Source organism: Lissotriton vulgaris, chromosome 8 (assembly GCF_964263255.1).
Source record: "Lissotriton vulgaris chromosome 8, aLisVul1.2, whole genome shotgun sequence".
Classification (NCBI taxonomy): Eukaryota; Metazoa; Chordata; class Amphibia; order Caudata; family Salamandridae; genus Lissotriton; species Lissotriton vulgaris.
Window position 1 is genome coordinate 1,538,050,359 of NC_141696.1, and position 25,408 is coordinate 1,538,075,766.

Consider the following 25,408-nt stretch of genomic DNA (forward strand, 5'->3'; position numbering starts at 1 on the left):
GACTGAATACGACCATAAGCATCAAACAAACAGAAAGCCACAACCTCAGCAACCACCAAAGAAAATGATGGTTGCAAGCATATCCAGGTCCTTTGAAGTTCGTGTCAGTGCTCATCACACAGCAGGAGCAGAGGCTGGGATCAGTCCTTGGGACTGCCTGCTGCTGGGCAACGAGAAGGCACTCAAATATCAATAAAGACTATTAGATGGCAATCAGCAGTTGAACTAAGCCAGAACACAATTTGCAGTTTTTTAGAGGTTTCTCACTTCAGAAGGTTTGCTGGTTTGTGGCCAACTAATTATGTCATTTGTATAGCTTATTTTTGGGCCATTAATTAAAGTCGTTTTTCCATCACTAAAACTTTTACATAGTCATTTTGGCTAGCCTCCACACAACCACACACACACACAACCACACCACACACACGATCTCACACACAACCACACACACAACCACACACAACTACACACACGCACAACCCCACACACAACCCCAAACACCCACACAAACCCCCAAACACCCACACATACACAATCCCACACACAACCCCACCACCATACACGCATACAACCACTCACACATACAACCACTCACACATACAACCACTCACACATACAACCACCCACACATACAACCACTCACACATACAACCACTCACACATACAACCACTCAAACAGCTACACACACAACCACACACAACCGCACACACACAAACACACACATCTGTCGCCCTCACTCTATCTATTCCCCTCACTCTATCCATCTATTGCCCTCACTCTATCTCTCTATCGCCCTCACTCTATCTCTCTATCGCCCTCACTCTCTATCAATCTATCTATCTATCGCCCTCACTCTATCTATCGCCCTCACTCTATCGCCCTCACTGTCTATCTATCTATCGCCCTCACTCTGTCTATCTATCTATCGCCCTCTATCTATCTATCGCTCCACCACAGCATCACTCAGGGGCACCACAGCATCACTCAGCACCACCACAGCATCACTCAGCACTACCACAGCATCACTGGTTCAAATATGTTCTCTCAATGTTTGAAGCTTTATTGCAAATGTCACAAAAAATGTTTAATATTTCACTTTTGTTCTTGGATTTTAGTCACTGAACATAATCTTCACAACAGTTATTTACAAAAGTTTAAGCTATTGCCATTAAAAATTACAATCACTTTTATTTAAGTATTAATTATTTAAAAAAATTAAAAGCCAATGTTAATTGTAATATCAATACATCTAAGTAAAGGCAATACAAAACATGTGACATTACAAATACTAAAAGTGTCACATATGCTAAAGTTAAAAGTATTGGCATTGTAAATCACAAAACATAAATATAAAATGTCATTTACAAAACCAATAGCTCCAACTTTCCTACTGCGAGACCTATTGGCAACGCCAGTGCTTGTTTTTTAAACCATGTATTCCTCTATTCTCCTTCGAATTATTCAAAAACATCACTTTTAGTGTAGATTAAATAATAATTATATCGTTCTTCACTGTTTTTCCTTTTCCTTCGCTCTACTCTTATAGCTCTGTTATCTTTAATTTATTGTTTCTGCCTCGTTGCATTAATCACAGAAATTCGAGCGCATTAGCTTGATTTCAACCTTCTCGCACTGTTTGTGATTTAACCCTGGAAACGCAGCTCTGACTCGAACTGACTCACGGGCCAGTCATGACGCTTCGTCTGTTTCACAATACACGAGCACATTCACCTCGCGCTGTGTTCCTCAGAGCTTTAAATTGTCTTATATCTGCTCCATCTCGAGCTCTCCCACGCTCCTCCCTGCTTGTGCTTTGTTAACACTTAAACAGCGGGCAGACAAGTAATTACTCACGCGCTGCCCTTGTAATGCTTTAAACATGAGTTAAGACTGCTCCAGCTCGATTTCTCACACGCGCTTCACTGCTCATGCCTTGTTTACTTTTGAACGGCCGGCAGAGCAGTGATTAACCATACGCTTCCTTTCAATACTTTTTACATGAATTGAGTTGACAGTTAACATAAACGCTTGTACATCAATTTCAGAATAAGCAATTTTAACGTTGGTTGCTGTACTTTTAGTCTTTTAGATCATTTAAATACATTCACGTTGTCTCTTCTCCTTTACGCTCAGTTTTAATCAATACAAATGACATCTGCTGATAAAACTCACATTTCTCTATAAAGCACAATGCTTGTATGTTCTACACCTCCTTCGCCAATTATATTGAAGTCGCATTGAGGTTACAAACTTAATTACACAAGTCTCTTCTTTTACACACCTTTCTCCAGAATTAAATGTCGTGATTAAATGAAATACGCCTCATTTACTTTAACTTCAGAGCAAAGTGTAACATAGAAGACATTAATTTCTCTTACCCGGCAGCAGGTTACCTTATAAGAGTAAACTTCAGCACTTTTCACGAATTTCATGTCCCTTTACATTACTGCTTGTTCTTTCATTTTCTTAAACCAATAATTGATTTTCAACAAGTTGAGTTCTCTTTCCCTCTGTTCAGGATAACTATCTTCTTTCATAAAATACTTTCATCCAACTGTCTGGCCAAGTAGAAGACGTCGCCAAATTTGTTATGATAAAGTAGATCTGGTAGTATTTCCAAGTAGGTTTATTCTTCAAAGGAAGACCTGAACATCTTCATGCCAGACACAGCTGGACCAACTGCTCACTGATGCCACAGGCATGACATCATCTTAGAACCATCTAAGGCATCATAAGGATGCAACATCCTAATGAGTGAAACATGTGAGTAATGATAAAGTGATGAACCACATGACATATAAATATAACACTTACAGACAAAATTCCCAGGTTGCAGAAGGTCAAACTGTTGGCAGTAATAGACGCCTAAAAGGAGTTTGACCAGGTCCATTAGAAGTTCCTTGAGTACACCCTGGGTTAGGGCCCAGATATAGAAGCTGGATGTTCATCTGTTTCAGAAATCTATGGGTGGCGATTCAGGTGAATACTTGAACCTCAGTGAAGGTAGGGAACGAAACACTCAGAATGGGGAAAACCTGGCACATTTAGGTAGTAATACTAACACTGACAATTGTAGCATTCAATGATGGAGGTCATTATTCATCCTTATGTGCTCTCACCTGCGAGCAGTCATTAAGCCATATAAGATCTATCTGTTATAAGTACTATCCAGTCACAGTTGTTATAGTGAACTATATTTCCATAAGGTAAATGACGTTCTTTTTCATTTTGTATTTATTGTTTTCCTATTCTTGTCAGGATTTAACACAATCTCCTGCACTGTATTTGTACATCCCTCGTTTGGTTCTTTTAATATTGCATTTTTCTCCTGCTTTATATATTTTAATCAAATCAAATCAAAAATCTTTATTCGGATATAAAATATCCATAAAAGCATAGATCATATCATAATAAAAGGGGAATATAACAGTCCATTAACAAAGACACAATAAAACAAAATCATATATGACAATCAATTTAGCATAAAACAAATATTTGCAGAAGACCCCATAAGACAATTAAATATTATAAGCCAATTAACTATATAAAAACATATTTCATCAAATTCAGATTGAGCCTAACCACAACATCTACTAGTGAATCAATAAAAACAGAACATCATAAGGTGCACATTGAATTTGTAGCGCACACCGCCAATTTTAGAAAGGTGCCTACACAAGCATTTAGTTCATCATCTTCTAACTTACAGAGTATGCTTAAAAAATGGAATCAAAAACTGGTTAGTGTATAGGCTATAACATTTCCCAAAAAATGAAAAGTGGAGTGTTGTCTGTCCACTCCTATCATCACATGGGCAAGGTAATTGATCCAAATTAGCAATATACCCCAAAGGAAAACACAGTAAAAATGTAACTGTGCCAGCCCTTAAACGAAACAATAATCCTCTCTTCCAATGTCCAATTGGCTTTAAGAGGTAACTAGATGGGGGTAAACACTTTTTTATTCGTATCTACAGATTAATCCGGGTTTTTAAAAATCAATGCATGGTTGACACTACTCAAACTATCCCTTACTACAGCAAGCCATGGTATTTCTTGTCCCTTATCACACTTGGGTTAGTCTCCAATAATCTCTCTGATCAGTGACGCTGCAGGATTCTGCCAGATCGCAAGCCAAAAAAGAGCTGGTCGTGCCTTTATGTAATCTTCAACATAGTGTCATTTTAGTTCAGCATGGCAAATATACTGTGAGGTGGAAATCTGGACTCCCAGTACTTTCTGACAAAATCTGTTTCCTTCAAGTTGAATATTATTGCACTTTGTGTGTCCCCATATTTACGCGCCATATGTCTCTGTTGGAATGCACTGTGTTTTATAGATTTTCAAGAGTGCTAGGTATTATCCTTGTCTTTTTAGGCTGCGGTAAACTAATGATTGAATTAATAACTTTGGAAAACTTGTCCCTGCTGTAGGTCACATGGTCTACCCAAGAACCATTGACGGAGAAAACAAGCCCAAGGTAGGAAAAAGTGCTGGTGCAATAAAGTTTTTGATCATCTACGATAATAGAGTTTATAAGATACTATTTTGGCCCACAAGACATAATAAATGATTTTTTAAAATTGATGCAGGGATCAAGACTACCCATAAAATACACAAAACCCCGTAAAAAAATTCGTAGAGCATTCGGTGTTCGTCCCAATAAAACAGCGTCATCAGCGTACAATAAGGTGGGGACTAATTTGCCGTAAATTTTGGGGACATCATTAGTAAGTGCGATCAGAGATTTATGCAAATTATTAATATATGAAATAAAGAGCAGGGGGGCCAAAATACACCCCTGCCTTACACCTCTGACGATTCTGATGTGCCCTGAAACTTCCCCATTCTTATTGATCCTTACACAAGCTTCCAGGTATCGGTGCAAGTATGCTAAAAAATGGACTAAAACATCATCTAAGCTGTATTCTAAAAGGATGGACCATAACCGGGCCCTATTAACAAAATCAAAAGCCGAAGTAAGATTCATAAAAGCCAAATATACAGGGGTTTGCTGGGCTACAGTATATTTCCCAGTGATTAAATTAAGGTTCAAATATTGTTCAATAGTGCCCACTTTACTTCGAAATCCCAATTGGCACGGTTGTAAAATACAGTCATCCTCGGCCCATGTCCTTATTCTGTTATACAAAATCCTCCCTAAAATTTTCGTTGTGTTATCTATTAGGGAGATTGGCCTATAAGAGTTAGATTGAGATCGATCGCCCTTTTTAAAAACTGGTACAATAGTGCTTGTAGACCAAGTACTTGGGAGTGAGGCATTAATTGGGCTAATAAAAATATTTAATAAAAAGGGCGTCCAGAACTCAGGTTTAGACTTAATCAAACCAATAGGCAGTCCATCAGGGGTATATATTAATTTATTCTTATTATTTTTATTTCTGTAGCTTTTATTTTTCCTATTCTTGCATTATTTAACACAATCTACTGCAATGTGTTTGTATATCCCTCTGCAGGCTTTTTTCATGTTGCATTCTTCCTCCTGACATATGTTTTATTTTATTATCACTGAAGGGGCTTTCATAGTTTTGAACGGTGTCTTCAGATCACTATACACTTTTTAAATAGTTTATAACTATTTAGTAAGTTAGTAAGCCATCGAACATACAAATCAAAACATTAAAAACACTCTGGAAAAAACTTGCCAATATTTGTATAGACTAGTTTAACAGGACACCTGGTAAATGCAATTGCAATGGTATCTATTTTTGGACCAGGATAACTGGATCCTACCTTGAGCGTACAGTAAAAAGAAAAAAAAAACTATAAGGTTTCAAAACTGTGTCTTCTGAGGCAAAAACAAGGGGCAAATTAAAAACAGTGTCCAGGGTGGGGGACAGACAACATATAGCTTTACATACTTGACAAAATAGAACAGGTTCACTTTGCAGCATTCCTGCTACCTGTGTGGATATGGAGCAAATAAAACTGTTAGACAACAAGGAACACAGCAATTTCAAAACAATGAGTTTAAATAATAGGAAATGCAAAAATACACCTCCCTCTACTTTTAAAACTTGAAAAATAGATCTTTGAAGAAAACCAATTTGCCGTATTTCTTATTGAATGAGCAGCACTTATTGTACAAAAACAGGTTACTTCATTTTATTTAACTTTAGTTATTTATTAGAGCCTTAACTTTTTAGAGGCGGCTCCACGACCGCCCCATCCCCTTGTTAGAAGCCAAGTTTGACCCTTTATAACAGTTTCAACACCATCCAGGCCACATTGTACCGCTGGTAGCAATAATTTGAGGCAGAGTTTGGAAATTCAAGACAGACATAACTTGCAACTTTGAGCAAGTAATTTCATTATAGGTTTACAAGAACCTTATGTCATCTTGAAAGCTTACAATGAAAGAGATCTTTCACTAAATATTCATTGTTAGGCAGATAATGATGACACACTCAGAAACATTGATATTTCTCCAAAATATTCCTCGAGGGTCTTCATAACTAGAATTATAATAGGGTCTCTTTTGTGGTGCCCATATGTTATTTTTAATTGGCTTATTCTGGGCATAATGAATCAGGTTAATGTCAATTGTAGTTTTTAGATATTCCTGAATGAACAATACCAATATCACAATCAATCCACTGTATGTTTTGACGTTTTATGGAGTGGTCTACAATGGCTTTATTGATTATTACTTAAACTTAGGAAGCATTTATTTTGTTTACAGCCTTTTGTGGCCCTGGTGTTGTCACAGAATACACGCCTGTGCATCTGGCCTTCCTCTATCATTGTGCACAACTACTAGACATATGTTGGAAAATAACCGGTTTCTAGATTTTAAGGGAAAGTGTCAGGCTCTGTTTTAGCATGAAACTCTTACTATTTATGGCCATGTTGGTTTCGACTGAGCACGTATGTATTTTTGCATTTTGCCTTTCTTTCCTTTGTGGACTAGCTGGTGTAAGGAAATAGATCTTGTGGATAAATCTAATTTCTTGCTTAGTGCCTGGAAAAAGCCTCACAGCATGTAGCATGTAGCTACAAAGGAGCTGGAGAAAGTGTGACAAGTGGCTGAATCCCTCCTCACAATCAGTGCAGCAACATGGTCCTACTCATGTCAGTACAGCTCTGTTATGAATTAATTGGTGTTTTCGAAGAGTTGACTTTTGACAGAAACTCTTCTCACATTCAGCGCAGTGAAAGGGTCTTTTCCCTGTGTGGATTTTTTGGTGATTTAGAAGGTTTACCTTTTGAGTAAAGCTCTTCATACACACAGTGCAATGAAAGGGCTTCTCGCCTGTGTGGATTCTTTCATGCATCAGAAGACTTGACTTGCTAGTAAATCTTTTTTCACACTGTGTGCAGTGAAACGGCTTCTCTCCTGTGTGTGTTCTTTGATGGTACAGGAGAGTTGATGTTTGAGTAAAGCTTTTGTCACACTCAGTGCACTTATAGGGCCTTTTGCCAGTATGAGTGTTTAGGTGCTTTTGCAGATTTGACTTGTGATTAAAGCGTTTCTCACACATGGTACAGTGGTAGGGCTTGACCCCAGAATGGACTCTATAGTGAATTAAAAGATGTTGTTTTTGAGTAAAACTCTTCTCACATTCAGTGCATTGATATGGCCTGACACCTGTATGGATATTTTGGTGAGTTAAAAGATTTTGCTTCACAGCAAAGCTTTTATCACATACAGTGCAGTGATACGGCCTCTCTCCCATGTGTGTTCTTTGATGCACCAGAAGATGTTCTTTTCGATTAAATGTCTTCTCGCACATGGTGCAATGAAATGGTCTTGTTCCCGTAAGTAACATTTGGTGGTTTAGAAGATGTTGCTTTCGAGTAAAGCTCTTTTCGCACACTGTGCAGTGAAAGGGCCTCTCTCCAGTATGCAACCTTTGATGCTCAAGAAGACTTGATATTTTGGTAAAGCTCTTCTCACACTCTGTGCACGGAAAACGTTTCTGTACTGCGTCGATTCTTTGATGATCTACAAGAAGCACCTTCTGGTTAAGTATCTTCTCACACTCACTGCTCATGAAGCGCTTCTCACTCTTGTGGATTCCTTGTAGTTTTCCATGTAAGCAAACGACGAACTCGTTTTCATTCAAGCTTCTATTTTCTGATTGGTTGACTACAGAATGAAGAGAACAAGAACATTTTAATTCGGGAAATGATTGTTAAAGAAAGAAATGCATTACTGTAACAGAAGGGAACATGTCAAGCTCTGCCTTGATAAACAAATGTTGGACAGTTGCCGAAAATGATGTGTCATCGCAGGAAAATAACAGGAATCTAGAGATAGACTAGTATCATTCAGTGTAATTAGTTATATCATAGAAACATACAGTATGCAAGAGTTGGATCATCAACAGTAAGTGGAAAGCAATCAAGCAGTGTCTGCAATGCACCCAACTTTCCTAAAAAACTACTCTGTATCTTTTAAAAATTGTTCCCCAGCTGCATCGTTGCTAAAACTAGGCCACTGTAAAATTGTCCCCTGTATGTATAAGAGTGGCTTATAGAAGTATTAGCGGGAATGACATTGAAATATTTATGATACAAATTCTGTATAATCTCAAAACCATGAATTAATCAAACACGATGTTGATATCATCTTAAACACATGATTTAATAAAACCAGGATCTTTACCACCTATAAAATAGACAGTTTTTACTTGAATATTTCAACATTTTTGATGTTAATTTGAATTTGAATTTTTTAGGCCCGGTGTTAGGTCTTTAACTTAACAATTTCCTTGGTGATGACTTCCAAATTTTGCTGGGAGGTCAAAAGATATGGGTATCACGATAATAAAGTATGCTTCAAAAGCCAGAATTGTGTGTTGAAGAATTTTCTGCTCACTTTTTATCTTAATTGATCGTATTCCGTTTTGTATATACAATTGAGATCACAAATTATCAATGTCAATGACAATACTGGTTCTTTTTATTTATCAAAATGATATTTATGTGCTTTGCACCCTCCTCTGCCAAGTACCGGACCCATCTCTGGAGCCAACACTGTGGCAACAGGGCATGGGGTCCCATGTGGACAGTGCACTCCAAATGTATTGGGCCACTGAGCAGGGAAGCCTACCCTGGGTAACAGGGATCTGCAGAGATGACAGTTTTACACCCAACCAGTCTTCAAATATGGGCCAAGGATTTCATTACCTTGCCTTTCATAGGGCTGACCGAAGCCATGTAGCACAATTAATGTCAGGTTGTCATGTGCTGGCTGAGGTGGGATCCCACCAGCAGCCTTGTGGACAGTCTCAGGCCGAGAGCGCTCCCTCAGGATTCAGTCTTCTAAGAGTTGGGTTGTTTCAGAGTGAAGCCTCCCGTGCTTGGCCACCTTCAACACAGACTAAATACAAATGTTAGACCAATAGCTTAAAAGTACTGTAAGGGAAATTTGCAAAAGAACTCCTGGAAGGGAGAAAGGCTGCTCCCACAGGAAATCCCTATGGAGGGCCCATTGACTGGGGAGAAAAAAAGTTTTACTGGCGTTAGAGAGATTGTTCCTGATGATAAGAATGCCCAAGATGATCTGAGACATTACTTAATGATGAGGATGGGAAAGGACAAAGGCCAATGGAGGGGTCAGTTCTTAAAAGCATGCAAGCCAAAACCCAAATGCGGTCAGACTCTTAAAAGCCTAAAATATTAGAGTATTATCAAACGAGTAACGAGTAACACAATAAATCAAAATATGCTAACATTAACTTCAACCTTCTGGCTCTTTACCAACTGTGAAAAATAGTAGCTATGAGCTAACCACACTATTAAATAATATCCACAATATCCAAAATATTAATAAAGATCTTCAAGCTGCGGGAGGCAGTATGCAGGGATGAAAAACTAATATACATATACAACAATGGTCCCAAGCAAGGAGACAGAGAATGAATCAGAATAAATATAGACCTAGTCAGTTCTATATTGGCAAAGACATGCCCAGCCGGGCAGAGGCCTTTGAAGTTTATATTTCAAAATGGAAAGTTTAAGCACAACACAATGCCTTCAGCAATTCACGTGTGTGGGGCACATCCTGTACCCAACCACAACAGTACATAAACACAGACAACACATAAAAGGGCTTATAAGGCAAGAGCAGCAATTTCTGTAGAATTCCAGTCATACAGAAAATTATGTATAGGTACCATTACAAAGCATCACATAAAGAATCAATTTACACAAGTATATGGTACTAAGGTCGACGGCGTTTCGGACCCCCTACTAAATCATGGGGTCCATCATCAGGACAAAACAATGATTGCCTTGGAATGTAAGCCTCTTTTGCCTATGGAAGGAAGGAGGGGGGAACAGAAAGACATTCAATTTATCTGATAACATATTGTTATCCACCTAATTGGTGACATTCGTGTGGTAATTATTCCATTAGCCGTGAGAAACGGGGTGTTCTATTCATCATGAAAATGATGAGTGTACAAAAAATCGCAGTGACTTTGACACTGGTGATTTTAACTCTATGGTGTTTACATGCATGCGACCGAGTGACAAGAAACACGATTTTTCAAGTGGTACTTGGTAGCAGGCATACGGTTATGGTGGCTAAAATGTGAGGTGAGTGAGTTGTTCACTGGGGACAGCAATGGGAAGTGTCAGTTATAAATATAAATATAAACGGCGCAGTGAAAAGAGTAGTTATTGATCAGAAAGATTACTTGAGCTCACCACAGAGGGAATTGGTGAAAAGCTCACAGGCGAGCTTGGAGTAAACACGGGCCAGCAGAACCAAGGTCTGGGGTGATTGGGCCAGGGGCTTTGGACGCTAGATAGAGGGAAAAAAGGTCGTTAATTTCAACCGGATACAGTAATTGGCGAATCGGCAAACCGCCGCTATGGTGGAAAGGCCAACCCATTGTAGTGACTGGGAGCCTATGCCTATGCAGATCATGAGGGGGAATTACATGGGGAACTTGCTTACCAAGAAGGGGGTAAGTTCCTCGTAGTAATGGGCCCAGGGGCGGGGCATACGTGGTGCCTAATATCCGCTTGTGACCTGCAGATAACCAAAATATAACAGGGAAACAAAGGATCAGAGCCAATTACAGAGGGAGTATTTTGGGCAGGCATTAGACCCGAGATGAGCAAGGGCTTACCTTAATCCGGATAGTACCGGCAATGCCGTTGTGCGCTGGGGGTCATGGAGCCAGGAGGAGCCTATGGGGTATAAAATGAGGGGGAGTCCGTTAAGCTTACAGGGCATGGTGGCGGGGAATCGAGGCGGCATGGGCTGGGTCCGCATAGCAGACTTACCGGGTCAGTCGGCTGAAGTCGAGTTCCTGGCTGAAGGTGTCAGGTGACCGACACTGTTATAACAGGGATGGCCATAGGTGCTGGCGGGGGGCATAGAAATAAACGAGGGACTGCGCGGATGGACGCCATGTCAGGAGTGGAGGTGGAGCGGGGCATAGAGATAAAGGAGGGACTCTTGGATAGTAACCAGGATGGGAGTGGGTGGTTGCTCGAATTGTAGGGCAGGAAGGTGAGGGGATTAAAATAGTTAAAAATTATAATGAGCAATAAAGAATTTATATAGTAACCATGAGACGAGTCGGTGGTTACTCATTGTATAGAGAACCAGTTGGACGAAAGAATATAGATAAGAGCAGTTATGGAGTGCAGATAGTGCAACCAAGTGATATTTGTGCCAATAAAAACAACAGATGTAATTAGCAAAGTACATTACGCCAGGATGTGGCAATTGGCAGCAATATGGGTACATATTCCTTACTTAGGTTCCTCCAAGAGAAGTTCAAACACATTTTTTGCTTAGGTCCATTTGAGACAATTATTCATACAGTTGCAGGGCACTGTCAGATTAATGTGGTCCATTCCTTTTGCTGGTTGAGCCCAGAGTTAAGGCTATCAGTCCTTATTATCCATTTTAGCTCTTCCTTATTGAGCATTAGATTGAGGTCACCGCCTCGAGGTGGTATTGTCACTTGAGTTATCACTGTCCAGCGAATGTCATTTTCTGTGTGTTGCTTGCTGGTGAAATGCTCTACCATGGGAGCATTAGGAGTCCTGCAGCGTATTCTGCTTCTGTGTTGGGATATTCGAAGCTTGACTTTTTGTTTGGTCTGTCCCACATAAATGAGATCACAGGGGCATAAGATAGCATATATAACATTGCAGCTGTTACAGTTGGTGAATGTTTTCAATAGATTTTTAATCTCTTTGAAAGTGAATTCTTTGCCTTCAAGAGTAAAGTCACATACAACACATGAACCGCATTTTGAATGGCCCTTAAGAGGTGTTGTGGCCCAGTGGTCATCAATTGTTCTTTTTAGGGAAGTGGTGGAAGGGAGGGCTGCTCTCACAAGATGGTCCTTAATGTTTTTGCTTTTTTTAAAAGCAAAAAGTGGGCATTCCCAGTTCAATTGACCCGCATTTAGAATGTGCCAATTCTTTTTTATGGTTTTCTTAATTCTATTCGAGACAGCAGAGAAAGTAGTTACACAAACCAGTTTGTTTGTGGTAGGTTTTGTTTTTTGTTCCAGAAGGGCCTCACGCGGACAATACCATGCGCGTTTCATAGAGTTCTTAATAAGGCGGCGAGGGTAGCCCCTTTGTTTCAATTTTTCAGCCAGGGTATTTGCCTCAGAGAAATAGTCCTCTTTGTGGAAGCTATTCCTTCTTAGGCGTAGGAACTGTGAGTACGGCAGGCTGTCTTTCAGTGCCCTAGGGTGGCAGCTACTGTAACTCAGTAGAGTGTTTCTCTCTGTCGGTTTACGGTACAGAGATGTATAGAGTAAGCCTTCCTTATGTTGAATGTTAAGGTCCAGGAAAGGGATGTTAGTTTTACTATGGGTAAGAGTGAATGTCAGACCACTGCAGTTATTATTAAGCCAGTGTAGTAGGGCAGGAAAAGTGTCAGTGTCACCACCCCAAATCATGAAGACGTCATATATGTAACGTCTCCATGTGAGGATGCCTTGGTGAAATGGATTACTGTCCACAAGAATAGTATTGCATTCAAGCCAGTCCATGTAGAGAATGGCTAGGGTGGGAGCAAAAATGGCTCCCATGGAGGTCCCACGGACCTGTTGATAATATTGGTTGTCATATGTGAAGAAATTACGTGTTAGGCAAATTTCGAGCAATTGTATTATAAACAATGTGGGAACTCTATGGGGACATATTCTTTGATCAAGAATTGCCTCCATCACAAAAAGGGACTCTCTCTGAGGAATATTCGTATACAATGATTCGACGTCGAGGGTGCATAGGGTCTCGGTGTCGTCATTGAAGGGGTAATTTTCAACAAGGTTTATCATATGTGTACTATCTTTGATGTAGCACCTGGTGGTTGGAACAGTCTTTCAAGAAAAAATTCACATGATACGATTGGGGTCCCTTGTTGTGTGTTAAAGAGGGATGAAAAACTAAGGCCAGGCTTACTTTGGATTTGAGAAAAGACCCTACTCAAAGACAGTGTTAATGATCTTTGCGTTAGTGGGGGTTTGGGTTTGGGATCATATAAAATATCCTAAATAGCAGACATAATTCCACTGCTAATCAAGTCATAGGTGTGATGTCTCATTGCAACACACAAATGGAAGCTCCATGCTGTTGATTCCTGTGACTGAGAGCATAGTACTTGGATTCTTAACAAAAAAAAATAACCTGCCTACAAGGCTGGACATTTCTAATGTGTGTCAGGTTCTTTTCAACCACAGGATACACCTCTCCCTTTCTGCTGCTCCCATTCCACTAATTACATTCATCTCTGCATTGATTATACAGCTAATTCAGGCATTCACAGACCCAAGCGTTTCAGACACCAATCTGAATGGAGATGTAAAACAGGAACATCTTTCAACTTCCATCCTGATGGCAGCACTGATCCAATGCTGTAATTTTGCTTTCACACTTTTTGATGGGAATTACTCTAACCTGATGCTTTATGGAGTTAATGTTATCATAGTCAGTACCCTCCCACTAGCTTCTATATAACTGCAGGAGGAAGTAGGAATTACTTCAGCGGTGTGTGCAAATGTGCGAGCCTTCTGCCTACCTGAAGTAACTCACTGAATAAGAAGAGGTGTGAAAGGAGCAGGAAGGCACAAACAGCTGCAGGGTGTTCTACACCATCTGATAGTCCTGTGATACAGCAAGCCTTTTTGTGGTACTTGAATGTAGAAGCTGCTACACTGGGTAAAACAATTTATGATTTGAATACTCATCAGGAGACAGTTGGAGGACTCAGTGGGAGTTGGGCTGATCTAGGAATAATAAGATATCAATTTACACGTAATAAGTCAACAAACCACAAGTTTGCATGCATTCAGAAGGGTATGCACAGTGGGCTACTTTCAGACAAGTCTAGACATCTAAAAGCTTCTGGTAGTCCTGCCTTTGGGTGGATTCAGGCACCTTGGATTCAACACTCGGATGGCATTTAGGAAATGTTGACCTTTTTGTGGAGGACTGAAGGGCATCCCAGGATTTGGCAATGTCTGTGTTCTTGATTGTTTTTTTATTTTGCATCACGTCAACCTGAAGGCTGAAGACATGCTCACCATTAAACGAGATGTTGGGAATGTGCTGTTTCACCTTAGGCAGGAAACCAGCGATCTGGATCCAGGGATGGGGGTGCATAAGGTGCTGGTGTTAATGCGTCTAAAAGCGCTGTCTGCATCATCCAAGGCCCATCTGATGTTCTCAGTGGAAAGTATTTTGCACACTTTGCAACCAGCATTTCTCCCTTCTTCCTCTGTGCCTCAGGGAGGTGCTTGATGATGTCCTGCATTTCCTCCCATTGATGCCCTTCACAGTGCTGGAGAAGTATACAAAAAATGATATGGATAGAATGCTTGAATAAATGTCAACCTCTGGTAATTACTGGAGGCTGCGTCCCAGTCCAATGTTATTTTGTACATCATGCCATCTCAGTTTGGACCCAGCCATAGGCAAATCAGTCCCGACCGTGCACCAATAGGAACAGTCCAGCTCAAACGTCCAGGCAAGGTCTTCCCTGAATCAGAGCACAAGCAACATAAGACCAGTTTTGCCATGATTGGGCTCATCCGTCGGGTGCAGCTTTGTTCCAGTGGCACAGTGAGCATGGGACCCATGTCCGGGCATACCCGACACACAGGGCATCACATTGAGTATAAAAACTGTGATGGTTGGAATACTTGAATTAATCTCAGACACTGGTAATTACTCAAAGAAGCATCTCAGTTCATTGCTATTTTGTACACCACGCCACCTCTGTTTGGACCCAGCAATATGCAAATCAGTCTTGAGCCTGTTCTAATAGGAACAGTCCAACCCAAACTGCCTGGCCATATCCTTCCCGAACTGCAACACAACTAACCCAACACTGTCTGGACTGTTCCTACTGGAGCAGGATTAAGACTGATTTGTTTATGGTTGGGTCCAAAGTAATGTAGCATAAAGTGCAAATTAACGATGGACTGGGATGCGGCCAGAGTACTTATCAGTTGCTGAGATTAATTCAAATATTCCAGCCATCAATTTTGTGTTTTGTGTACTTCAACTTCAGCATCTATCCATCTGCTCTCTTTGTCAGATAGAGGGACATCATCTGTTGCCTGTGCTGAAGCACGTTTGTGTGTTGTATGCACAACCATTGAGTTTGTGGGACTTGACCATACACTTGACGGATACACCAGATCCCCTGGAGCAGGTTTGAGATGGTTTTCAACCTTTGGGGTTAGACCCTGGTTTTAGCTGGATCTCAGAAATTGTTTGCAGACTACAACATGTCCTTGAGCAAAGGGGTGATGCCAATGTCTTTGAAAGGATCTCCACCAGGAATGCATCTTCAGCTTGTAATTGTGGGCTGGCCTCTGAATTATATTTGCAGATAAGTAGAGATGTCATGCATTAGGGATGTTTGGTGGGGTACCTGTCGAGGGCAGGTTCATCTGTGGGATCCTCATTGTGGTCCTCTAACGGGTCATTCCCTTCTATGGGCACTAAAGGCTCCAAGTACCAGTCGTTAGGTTGATAAGGACTACCAGGGTGTGAATCATAGTAGACAGAGGAGGGAGGGACTGTGGAAAGTGTTGTGTGGGGCCATTGAAGTGCAGTGGTGAAGGGGCACGCCTATGAGAAGGGGAAGAGATGGCAGGCTTGTCCCCGACCCTTTTGGGCCTTGGAAGCGTACGAGGCCGAAAGTGTAAATCTTCTTCCTCAAAGATCAGCTTCTGCTTTTTGAGGATGTGAAAGGGTGTGCGAGTTCGGAAGCAGACAGCTACACAAGATTATTCCCCATGTACGGGTGTTTGAAAATTTTCTTTTGCCTCCTTTTCAGGAACCTCTAGCAGCAGCAGCTGGATAGAGCTGTCTATGTTGTCGGATCTGGAGTTGAGGATTCGGTCAGCCTCAAGGCCAGTCTGAATGGGTTTTTTGCCATTGAATTTGGCTCCAAATCTTGATGTTTGGCGCCTCAGTTCCGTTAAGAGGTGGAGTGGTTAAACACCACTTGGTGGAGGCTTGCTTGGAATCAAGTGAGGTTCTCAGGGTCGAATGGTGTCTGCTGGCAGAGTAGTACCCGAAAGAGCAAAAGGCTCGGCAGGCCTCCTTGTCATGCTCCAGCAACAGAGGTTGCATGCGCTGTGATGGTCTGAACAGGTCTACTCGTCAATGCATCCACAGCAAAACTGGAAAGATGTCCCTCCCATAACACCCCATATAGTCATTCTCTGGAATACGTCTTGAAAGTATTGAAGTCCTGTTGATTCTGGTAGGTGGGGGTGTCAATTGCAGTACATCGAAGAGTCGTCGATGCAAGGATTCCATCCAAGATGCTGGTGCACAGGTGAAAATCCTCTGATCGGGAAAAGGATAAGCAGCAATTGATTTTGATGCCAAAAAGTTCAGAAGTTGAAGGCTGTTCCAGAAGAAATCGGCCATGAACCTATCCTTCCTGGAGCTGGCATTTGAAAGGCAACATCTGATGGGGGAATAAAAGAATCTGAAGTGAAGTCATTGTCCTGGTGCTTTGTGATCCAAGGGTGAAATCACAGCAAGTCTTGTGACTCGAAACTTCTATTAGAAGAGTATTAGAAGAGTATCTGTATCTACATCAACACCTGTTACGATCAAATATATTTTAGACAATGCAGCTAAACATTCTCCACTGTCTATCAAAGGCCTACTGTTTTTTGAATTTATACTGTTCCAAAATAAAACCCTTTTCTCAAAACTACATTGCATCACCTTTTACCTCTAGACTGCTGCCTAAGCCTGTCTACAAATGAGGGAAAAAGAAAACTGATTGGCTTAACATTAGGCAAATTAAAAAGGCACTCAACGTCTGTGAGAATTAAGAGGCTTCTAATACTGTGATGACTTGTACTGACAGCTGCCTCCTCTAGACTGTTCTTTACTCAGCTCCTGACAGTGGGGCCCTGCAACAGTGTCTGTCACCCATTCTCGCCTTCAGTTTATCTTTCACATGTCATTCCTAGAATCTTTTTTGTTTGGACAACTTACGCAGAAAAGATGGTTCAAATGAAAAATGAAGCTGAGACCCTGAAAGTGAATAGGCTACAAGAACACAAAACATAATTTCAAATTATAGTACTGTTTCAAAGACAAAGACTGTAGATGCCACAAAAGTCAGAAGACTCGGTTCCATTAATGGTCATACCAGCCTAAGCAGCAACATCACAAACATAAAAGGCACATCTATCACCAGAGACATGGTTGTAGATCAAAATCCTCCAGCTAACCATAATGTAACAAGTCTTATGGAAGTTCACCATTCAGGTGCAGACAATGGCATCTTCCCCTCAGCTCCAACCCTTAAAGCCGCCCTTTCAACACAACTTCCTTCAGTGTGGGCTGTACCACTTACCATCTAAGAGTGGTAAAACATCAGTACAACCAGTGGATGCTTACTATTGAGATCGATACTTTTTTTATTTCAAAGCATCCGTGCCTTCTATTTTATTTTAACAGCATCCGCAGTAAAACACCATTTGATTGACCTTCGCAAGAAGACAACTTTTTCTCTGCAAAAAGAAAGAAATACTAGGAGTTCCTCATCCCCTAAGATGGAAAGGCATATATTCAAGATACCGCCTACTCAGGAGGAAAGGTCCCAAAAAAGACTTAAGGCTGAAGAAAGTGTGACATTCTTGACTGATGAGAAAACAAAAAGTAACAAAGGCAATGGAGTGTTTCAAGACTTCACTACTGACATCACGTAGACTTCCTTCCAAATGTTACCGAAACTTATTTGATGCCTACGGTAGATTCAACGATTGAAGGGCCTGGCAAAAGATAACAAAAGTGTCTGGTCTGGAGTATAGTTTGGTTTAAAACAAATAATATTAGTGCTGCCCTCCAAGAATCACTTGATGACTCAAAATGGTCCTTTCACTTCTAGGAATATCTCCTGATGTTGCCAAGAAAAGCTAAATTGCTGAGTTGCCTTCTCAACAGTGACTCCATCTAGAAGGGCTCATAGAAAGCACTGCAAGAGGTGCACAATGCAATTAATTTGAAAATGACAAACGCATTTAGGTCTTCATCTCCAAGAGTGCTCTTGAGCTACCTGTTCAGGCCCTGGTTCTACAAGATCGACAATGAGCATGACTTTCTAATAGCTCTCCCTAAATCCAGTGTCGAGTCAATCATGGACCTCATGCATCCGCAAGGCTGGTAGAAGGACCCCGACTGGTCATAGGCACCACATCGTCCCTTTTTGACAATGACCTATAAAACAGCCCACTTAAACATGCCTTCATACTTAGCATGGGAGGATCTTGCAGCCAAAAGAAACTCTAGAAGCTAGCTAGTAATCAATATGTCTGGTGACCCCTAACACTCAGAAAGGACACTCAAACAACTCTTCTGTGAAACAGACCCCAGGCTGTGGCCTATCGCTATCTATCAGGAAATCTAGTCTGAAAATATACTATATAAAAGGAACTATGTAACCAACTAGGAAACAAGGAAAAGGTATCATAATAACGGACATTATTAATATGATAAGAGCCAAGAACACTTTGCAGTTTACTAGAAATTCACTGATTAATCTGATTTTATTATTTGTTCTTTATCTGCTTCCTAATTTAAATAATTTATTGTTAAAATGACTATCTTATCTAGTACCCTTTACTTTTCCTTCGATTCTTACAATGGCCCGAAATGCTGCAGGGGAAAATATTTATACTGAATCTAATCTTGTTTGATAACCATTTTGTAATCCTTTTCCCTTCTACTTTATGCTGTAATCCACACATTGTAGTCTTCCTAGCCAAATTTCGTGTCACTTAAATGTTTTTTCCCTCTCACCATCAATATGTAAATTCCTGTAATTTCATACTTGTCGTACATCGCTCGGACAAGCATGAGGCTTGTTTTGTGCTATACATGGTGGGGCAGGCCATGTAGGGGGGCAGGAAGCAATGACTTTGCTCATATTAAAGCCTTGTAAGAATCAGGTAATTAAGTCTCTTTTGTTTCCTAATGTTGAGTCCAAGTATTTTGCAAAAGTGTTAGTGGCTGAACTAAAACAAGTGTTTCCTGCTACAGATAAGGTAGATCTGAAGAGGTTTACATCATCAATTGTATGACACATTGATCAAGAGATAAAACTCCTCTTAAGATACTTAAGTCATGGATGGCATATATCCTCCCAGTCCAGAAGAACACAAGAGGGGCATGTTCTAATTATAGTACAGAGGTGCAGAGCATTTGCAGGGAACAGCTTCAGGTGTGAATCGATTCCTCTCTCGCCTTGAGGCATCTCTTCTTGCAGTAAGCATGCCACAGGTGGGCTGACAATAGATACATTCTAGCTTCTCCCCCATTATTGACATTTTACCATTCTTACAGTACCTTCCTTCTACAGCTCTTCCGGTCCTCATTTTGCTTGTGCAGGATATGCCATGAACAGGCAGGAGGGAAGGGACTTTGAGGGCCCGTAGTGGGCCCACCTTCCACCCTGGCCCTAAGCTGTGGGCACTGGGGGGCACTTACATATTCCTGCAGCATGTGGCGGGCACTGCATAGGTGCATTTTTTGCATTGCGGCGGGTGCTGCAGCCACGAGCACCAGCCACAATGCCTTGCAGGCATTCGCATCGTAATCCCTATGACGGGGCCGCCGACGGCTAGTCAGACGGTTCCGTTTCTGATAGGGCAGCGGGCGGATGTTAGTTCACCCGCCATCCTAATTGGGTCCTTAAATATGGGTCCTACCAGTGATGTCATACGGAGGTTGTGTGGTTATAGTACTGTAATCAGGGCCAGTACAATAAGTGTACATGTAATGTGGTGTTGGTGTATTTTTCATGCTGTACATTTAGTGCTGTAGCTGTGCAGTAGTAGCAGTGCAGCCGAGTTGTAGTACTGAATCAGTAGCACTACTCCGCGTATGGAGCTTGGAAGAGATTTAGAAACAATTGAGCATGCTGATTGAGAATTTTATTCACAGACACTAACAAAATGGTGGAAGAGTGAGGTACATAATATTATTCTCAAACAGTAGCTTGGCCTTGGTGTCTACCCATCCCTGTTCCTTCACTGTTTCTGAGGTGTACACCGTGTTTGAGCGCTATATCAGTAGAGCGGGCCACCTTCTTTAGAATGTGAAATAATACAAAATACCAGGCCACATGCTAACTTGTATACTTTACAGCATGGATATGCTTGTTTATATTATGTGCACATTTCTAAAATGTGAAGACCGTAACAATTTTAGAGATTCTTGGTCTACTACATATCCATCCATAGATATGTGTGTCGCATTTCAAAAGATTAACTCATATTTTCCCATATGTTTTTGTTTATTCATAAACAATTTAAGCTTATCACATTTAGTGCTGGTTTTCAAACATGTCTTACAAAACAGCCAATAAACTTTACCTGATGCACAAATTTCTAAAGAAACGTCCGCTACACCCTACAGACAACTCATTCAGAAGACTCACTTGTGTTTCTCTCCTTCGTCTTCCTCTTTTGCACTCGATGCCACAGCCCATGGACACAACTCACCAGGATCCCCTCATTAATCCATCTCTCCCTCTTCCTTTGCTCGTCAGCCAATGAACTATATGTAGACACTACTCACCTGTGCTTTCTTCTTCATACTCTTTCCTGCACTTGCACCTCATCCAATAAACCATGTACACTCCTCACCTGTATTTCTTTCTTCATCGTCTGTCTTCTGCTGGAAATGTGCTCTGTTGTCATCCGCAGAGCTCTGTGAAATGATGGAAGCAACCGGGACACCTGTAAAAAAACAGAATATTCAAAATATTCTCCTGAAATCTCCCCCTACAATCGCTGCCTGGCTTCAAAGTATGATGTTTTGTAACACAACTAGTGGCACGTATGCTCAGTTGCAGCCCCCAGCCTCTCGGCCGGTTGACAGGCAGCAATGACCCGCTTACTCCCGACCCGGCTGCCCCTTCTGGGCCTTCACCTGTGTAAGATATAGGTGTGTTGCGCTATGACCCTTTGGCGCAGGATAAATGCATTCCACTACTAGACCTTTTGTAAAGAAGACCCATGCTTGTGCTATATTAGGTACTGTACATGACCTCTAGCAAACACTGTATGCAGTAAACCAATGTATAGGATGTTACTACGCAATTATTACGATATTGCCGCATTGTTCTGCACTGACCATTATGTTGTTTTTCTTATGTTCTTTAATTGTGAAAAATAAATGAAAATTCTCCTGAAATCTCAGCAGTGCCCCGCCCAAGAAGTGCAAGAAACTTTCAGTAATGATTGCTCTAGAACGTTGCCTGTGTGGGAATTTGGCACACATAGCATAATCATGATCTAGAACTGCTGCAGTAAATGCATGTGATTATTTGTCCTGTGATCAACCAACGCATATCTAATTAACACATCTCAATAAAACGGCTACTATGGGAAAAAACTTCTTTATAGCAGCCGGCCCGGCCTACAGAGCTATAAACCTCCTCCAGCACTTAGCCAACAAGCTGAATATCTCAGCTGGTTCCAAAACACTCTAAGTGCAGACACTCTTTGCTCCAAGGTTCCACATTTCAGGAAACATTCAAACATGCTTTCTTAGGAAAAGCCCCCAAAGTCTGGAACACAATAACAACAGAATTACAACTAGTGCATGTCAACTCCTTCTCAAGCCCCTACTCATAACAAACCTGGTGACCTGTTCTCAGGACACCCCCGCGCCGCACGGCCACCTGCTGTGTGTGTGCCCCTCGCCTCGCTGCTGCTCGCAGCCTCGTTGTGCCTGCCTCTCCGCCCTAGCTGCCTGCCTCGCTGTTCCCTGCCCCTCCCCGTGTCTGTGTGTTGTTATTGAATTGCCTTTTTGTCTTTCACTACTGTGCGCGTTGTTGATATAGCCTTGTTCTAATTTCTACTGTTGTCCCCCTGTGCGCGTTGTTGATACAGCCTTGTTGTATTTTCTTTCTGCAGTCCCCCTGTGCCCTGCCCGCCCCGCTCCCCGCTTCCCGCCGCCGTTCACGCGGCCACGCCCCCTTTTCGTTTTGTGTCCTCCCCGCTCCCGCCTCCCAGCTGCTCCTCCCTCCCACTTGTCCATAAATGGCGACCGCGCGGCGCAGGTGAGTGTGACCTGTTCTCAGGACACCCCCGCGCCGCACGGCCACCAGCTGTGTGTGTGCCCCTCGCCTCGCTGCTGCTCGCAGCCTCGTTGTGCCTGCCTCTCCGCCCTAGCTGCCTGCCTCGTTGTTCCCTGCCCCTCCCCTTGTCTGCGTGTTGTTATTGAATTGCCTTTTTGTCTTTCACTACTGTGCGCGTTGTTGATATAGCCTTGTTCTAATTTGTACTGTTGTCCCCCTGTGCGGGTTGTTGATACAGCCTTGTTGTATTTTCTTTCTGCAGTCCCCCTGTGCCCTGCCCGCCCCGCTCTCCGCCGCCGTTCACGCGGCCACGCCCCCTTTTCGTTTTGTGTCCTCCCCGCTCCCAGCTGCTCCTCCCTCCCACTTAGCCATAAATGGCAACCGCGCGTACGCGCAGCGGGCATGCCGATTGTGCGCCGAAGGCGCGCCAAAGGTAAGCCCGCCTGCGCCCGTCCGCGCCTGGACTGCACCCAGTGCCAGGACCCCTGGCCCCCACCGACGCAAGACGACCCGACAAACCTACGATGCCGCGGCCCTCAACGCACTCATCACCGGCCGGAAGCCCACCTGCTGTCGGGCCGCCCCGAAACGCTTCCACGGACCCTTCACCTGCACAACATGCAAGTTCACCTGCCTCCAAACATGCACCGCGCCCGCCAAGCCAAACTCCAGCAGCGACCTCAAGTGCATCCTGCTCGACACCCGCTCCGTCCACAGACACGCCGTCGAACTCTGGAACCTCCTCGACACAACCTCACCAGACATCGCCTTCCTCACTGAAACATGGATGAACGCCTCCACAGCCCCCGACATCGCCATCCCCATCCCGGATGGATACAAGATCATCAGGAGGGACCGCGTCAACCAAACCGGAGGAGGCATCGCCATCGTCCATAAGAACACCATCCGCATCACGACCGACGCTGACGACACCTACGCCGCCGCCGAACACCTACACTTCCAGATTCACACCGACCCAAAGACGACCCTCAGAGGCACCCTCATCTACAGACCCCCGGGACCACGCACCCAATTCAGCGAAGACATCACGGACTTCATCAGCCCACACACCCTCCCCTCCGCTGACTACATCCTCCTAGGGGACCTTAACTTCCACCTGGAGAACAACAAGGACCGCAACACCGTCACCCTGCTGGACAACCTCGCCAACTTCGGACTCAAGCAACTGGTCAACACCCCCACCTACTACGCCGGCCACACGCTTGATCCCGTCTTCTCATCCAGCAAGCACATCGCCTTCAGCCACTCCACCGGACTTCACTGGACTGACCACAGCTGCGTCCAATTCAGCTTCAGAAAAACCACTACTCACCACCACCCACACCAGGTTCCTCACAGAAACTGGAGCAAGAACACCGCCGACCAGACCACCACCTCCCTCAGCCAGAACCCACCAGCCAGTACACCGGACCCCAACGAAGCAGCCCGCAACTTCACGCAGTGGCTGACCGCCTGCGCCGAAGACCTCGCACCACTGAAGAACCCTCCCAGCAACCCCAGAAGCAAGAAGGCCCCCTGGTTCACCGACGAACTCAAGGACTCCAAGAAGACCTGCCGCACCCTCGAGAAAGCCTGGCTCCTCGACCAGACCACTGACAACATCACCGCCCTCAAACACGCCACCCGCAAGCACCACCAGCTCATCCGCACCACCAAGAAGAGATCACTGAAGGATCGACTGGACAACAACGCCCACGACAGCAAGGAACTCTTCAGCATCGTCAAGGAGTTCTCTAACCCCAGCACCGGCAACAACGACATCACCCCCTCACAAGATCTCTGCGACTCCCTCGCCTCGTTCTTCCAGCGCAAGATTGCCGACATCCACAACAGCTTTGGCGCACCATCCACGCACCTACCCGCAGAACTAACGCACCCCACCGCCACCCTCCGCACCTGGACCACGGTGACCACCAAAGACACAGCCCGCACGATGAACACCATCCACTCCGGATCTCCGACTGACCCTTGCCCCCACCACGTCTTCAACAAGGCCGACTCCACCATCGCACCCCAACTCCGAGACGTCATCAACACCTCCTTCGACACCGCCACCTTCCCGGAGAGATGGAAGCACGCCGAGCTCAGCGCCCTGCTGAAGAAACCAACAGCGGACCCCACCGACCTCAAAAACTTCCGCCCCATCTCGCTCCTCCCTTTTCCTGCCAAATTCATCGAGAAGATCGCAGACAGACAACTTGCCGCCTTCCTCGAGACGAATGGATCCCTCGACCCCTCGCAGTCCGGTTTCAGAGCCAACCACAGCACTGAGACCGCCCTCATCGTAGCCACCGACAACATCCGAGCCCTTCTCGACAACGGGGAAACAGCGGCACTCATCCTCCTGGACCTCTCCGCAGCGTTCGACACTGTCTGCCACCGCACCCTAGTCCAACGCCTCAGCAACATCGGCATCCAAGAGAAGAAACTGAAGTGGATCATCTCGTTCCTCGCCGGAAGAACACAGAGAGTCCGCCTCCCCCCGTTTCGTCCGAGGCCACCGAAGTCATCTGCGGCGTCCCGCAAAGATCATCATTCAGCCCCACCCTCTTCAACGTCTACATGAGACCTCTCGCCACCATCGCACGCCAACACAACCTCAACATCCTCTCCTACGCCGACGACCCCCAGCTGATCCTCTCCCTCACCAAAGACCCCGACACCGCCAGACAGTTTGAGTATACTACACTTGGGACATGAGCGGGGATCCCACACATTACCCATCTACAAGTATTATATACGTTTGTCTTGTGTGCTAATTCCATTTCAATCTAAGGATTTTACAACCCAATCTCAGAATAGTCAATGCTTCTG

At 43.5% G+C, this 25,408-nt stretch overlaps 1 protein-coding gene across 1 annotated transcript in view; it reads right to left on the reverse strand.

The window, feature by feature from the left end:
• Positions 1-6,922: 6,922 nt before the first annotated feature.
• Positions 6,923-25,408, reverse strand: part of LOC147700315 (uncharacterized) — a 67,455-nt gene continuing 48,969 nt past the window's right edge. The window contains exons 7-8 of the mRNA XM_086935682.1: positions 21,135-21,227; positions 6,923-8,110 (exon numbers count right to left, since the gene is read on the reverse strand). Of these exons, the coding sequence (XP_086791808.1) occupies positions 7,089-8,110; positions 21,135-21,227 (1,115 nt within the window). The 3' untranslated portion in view covers positions 6,923-7,088. The remainder of the gene's footprint in view (positions 8,111-21,134; positions 21,228-25,408) is intronic.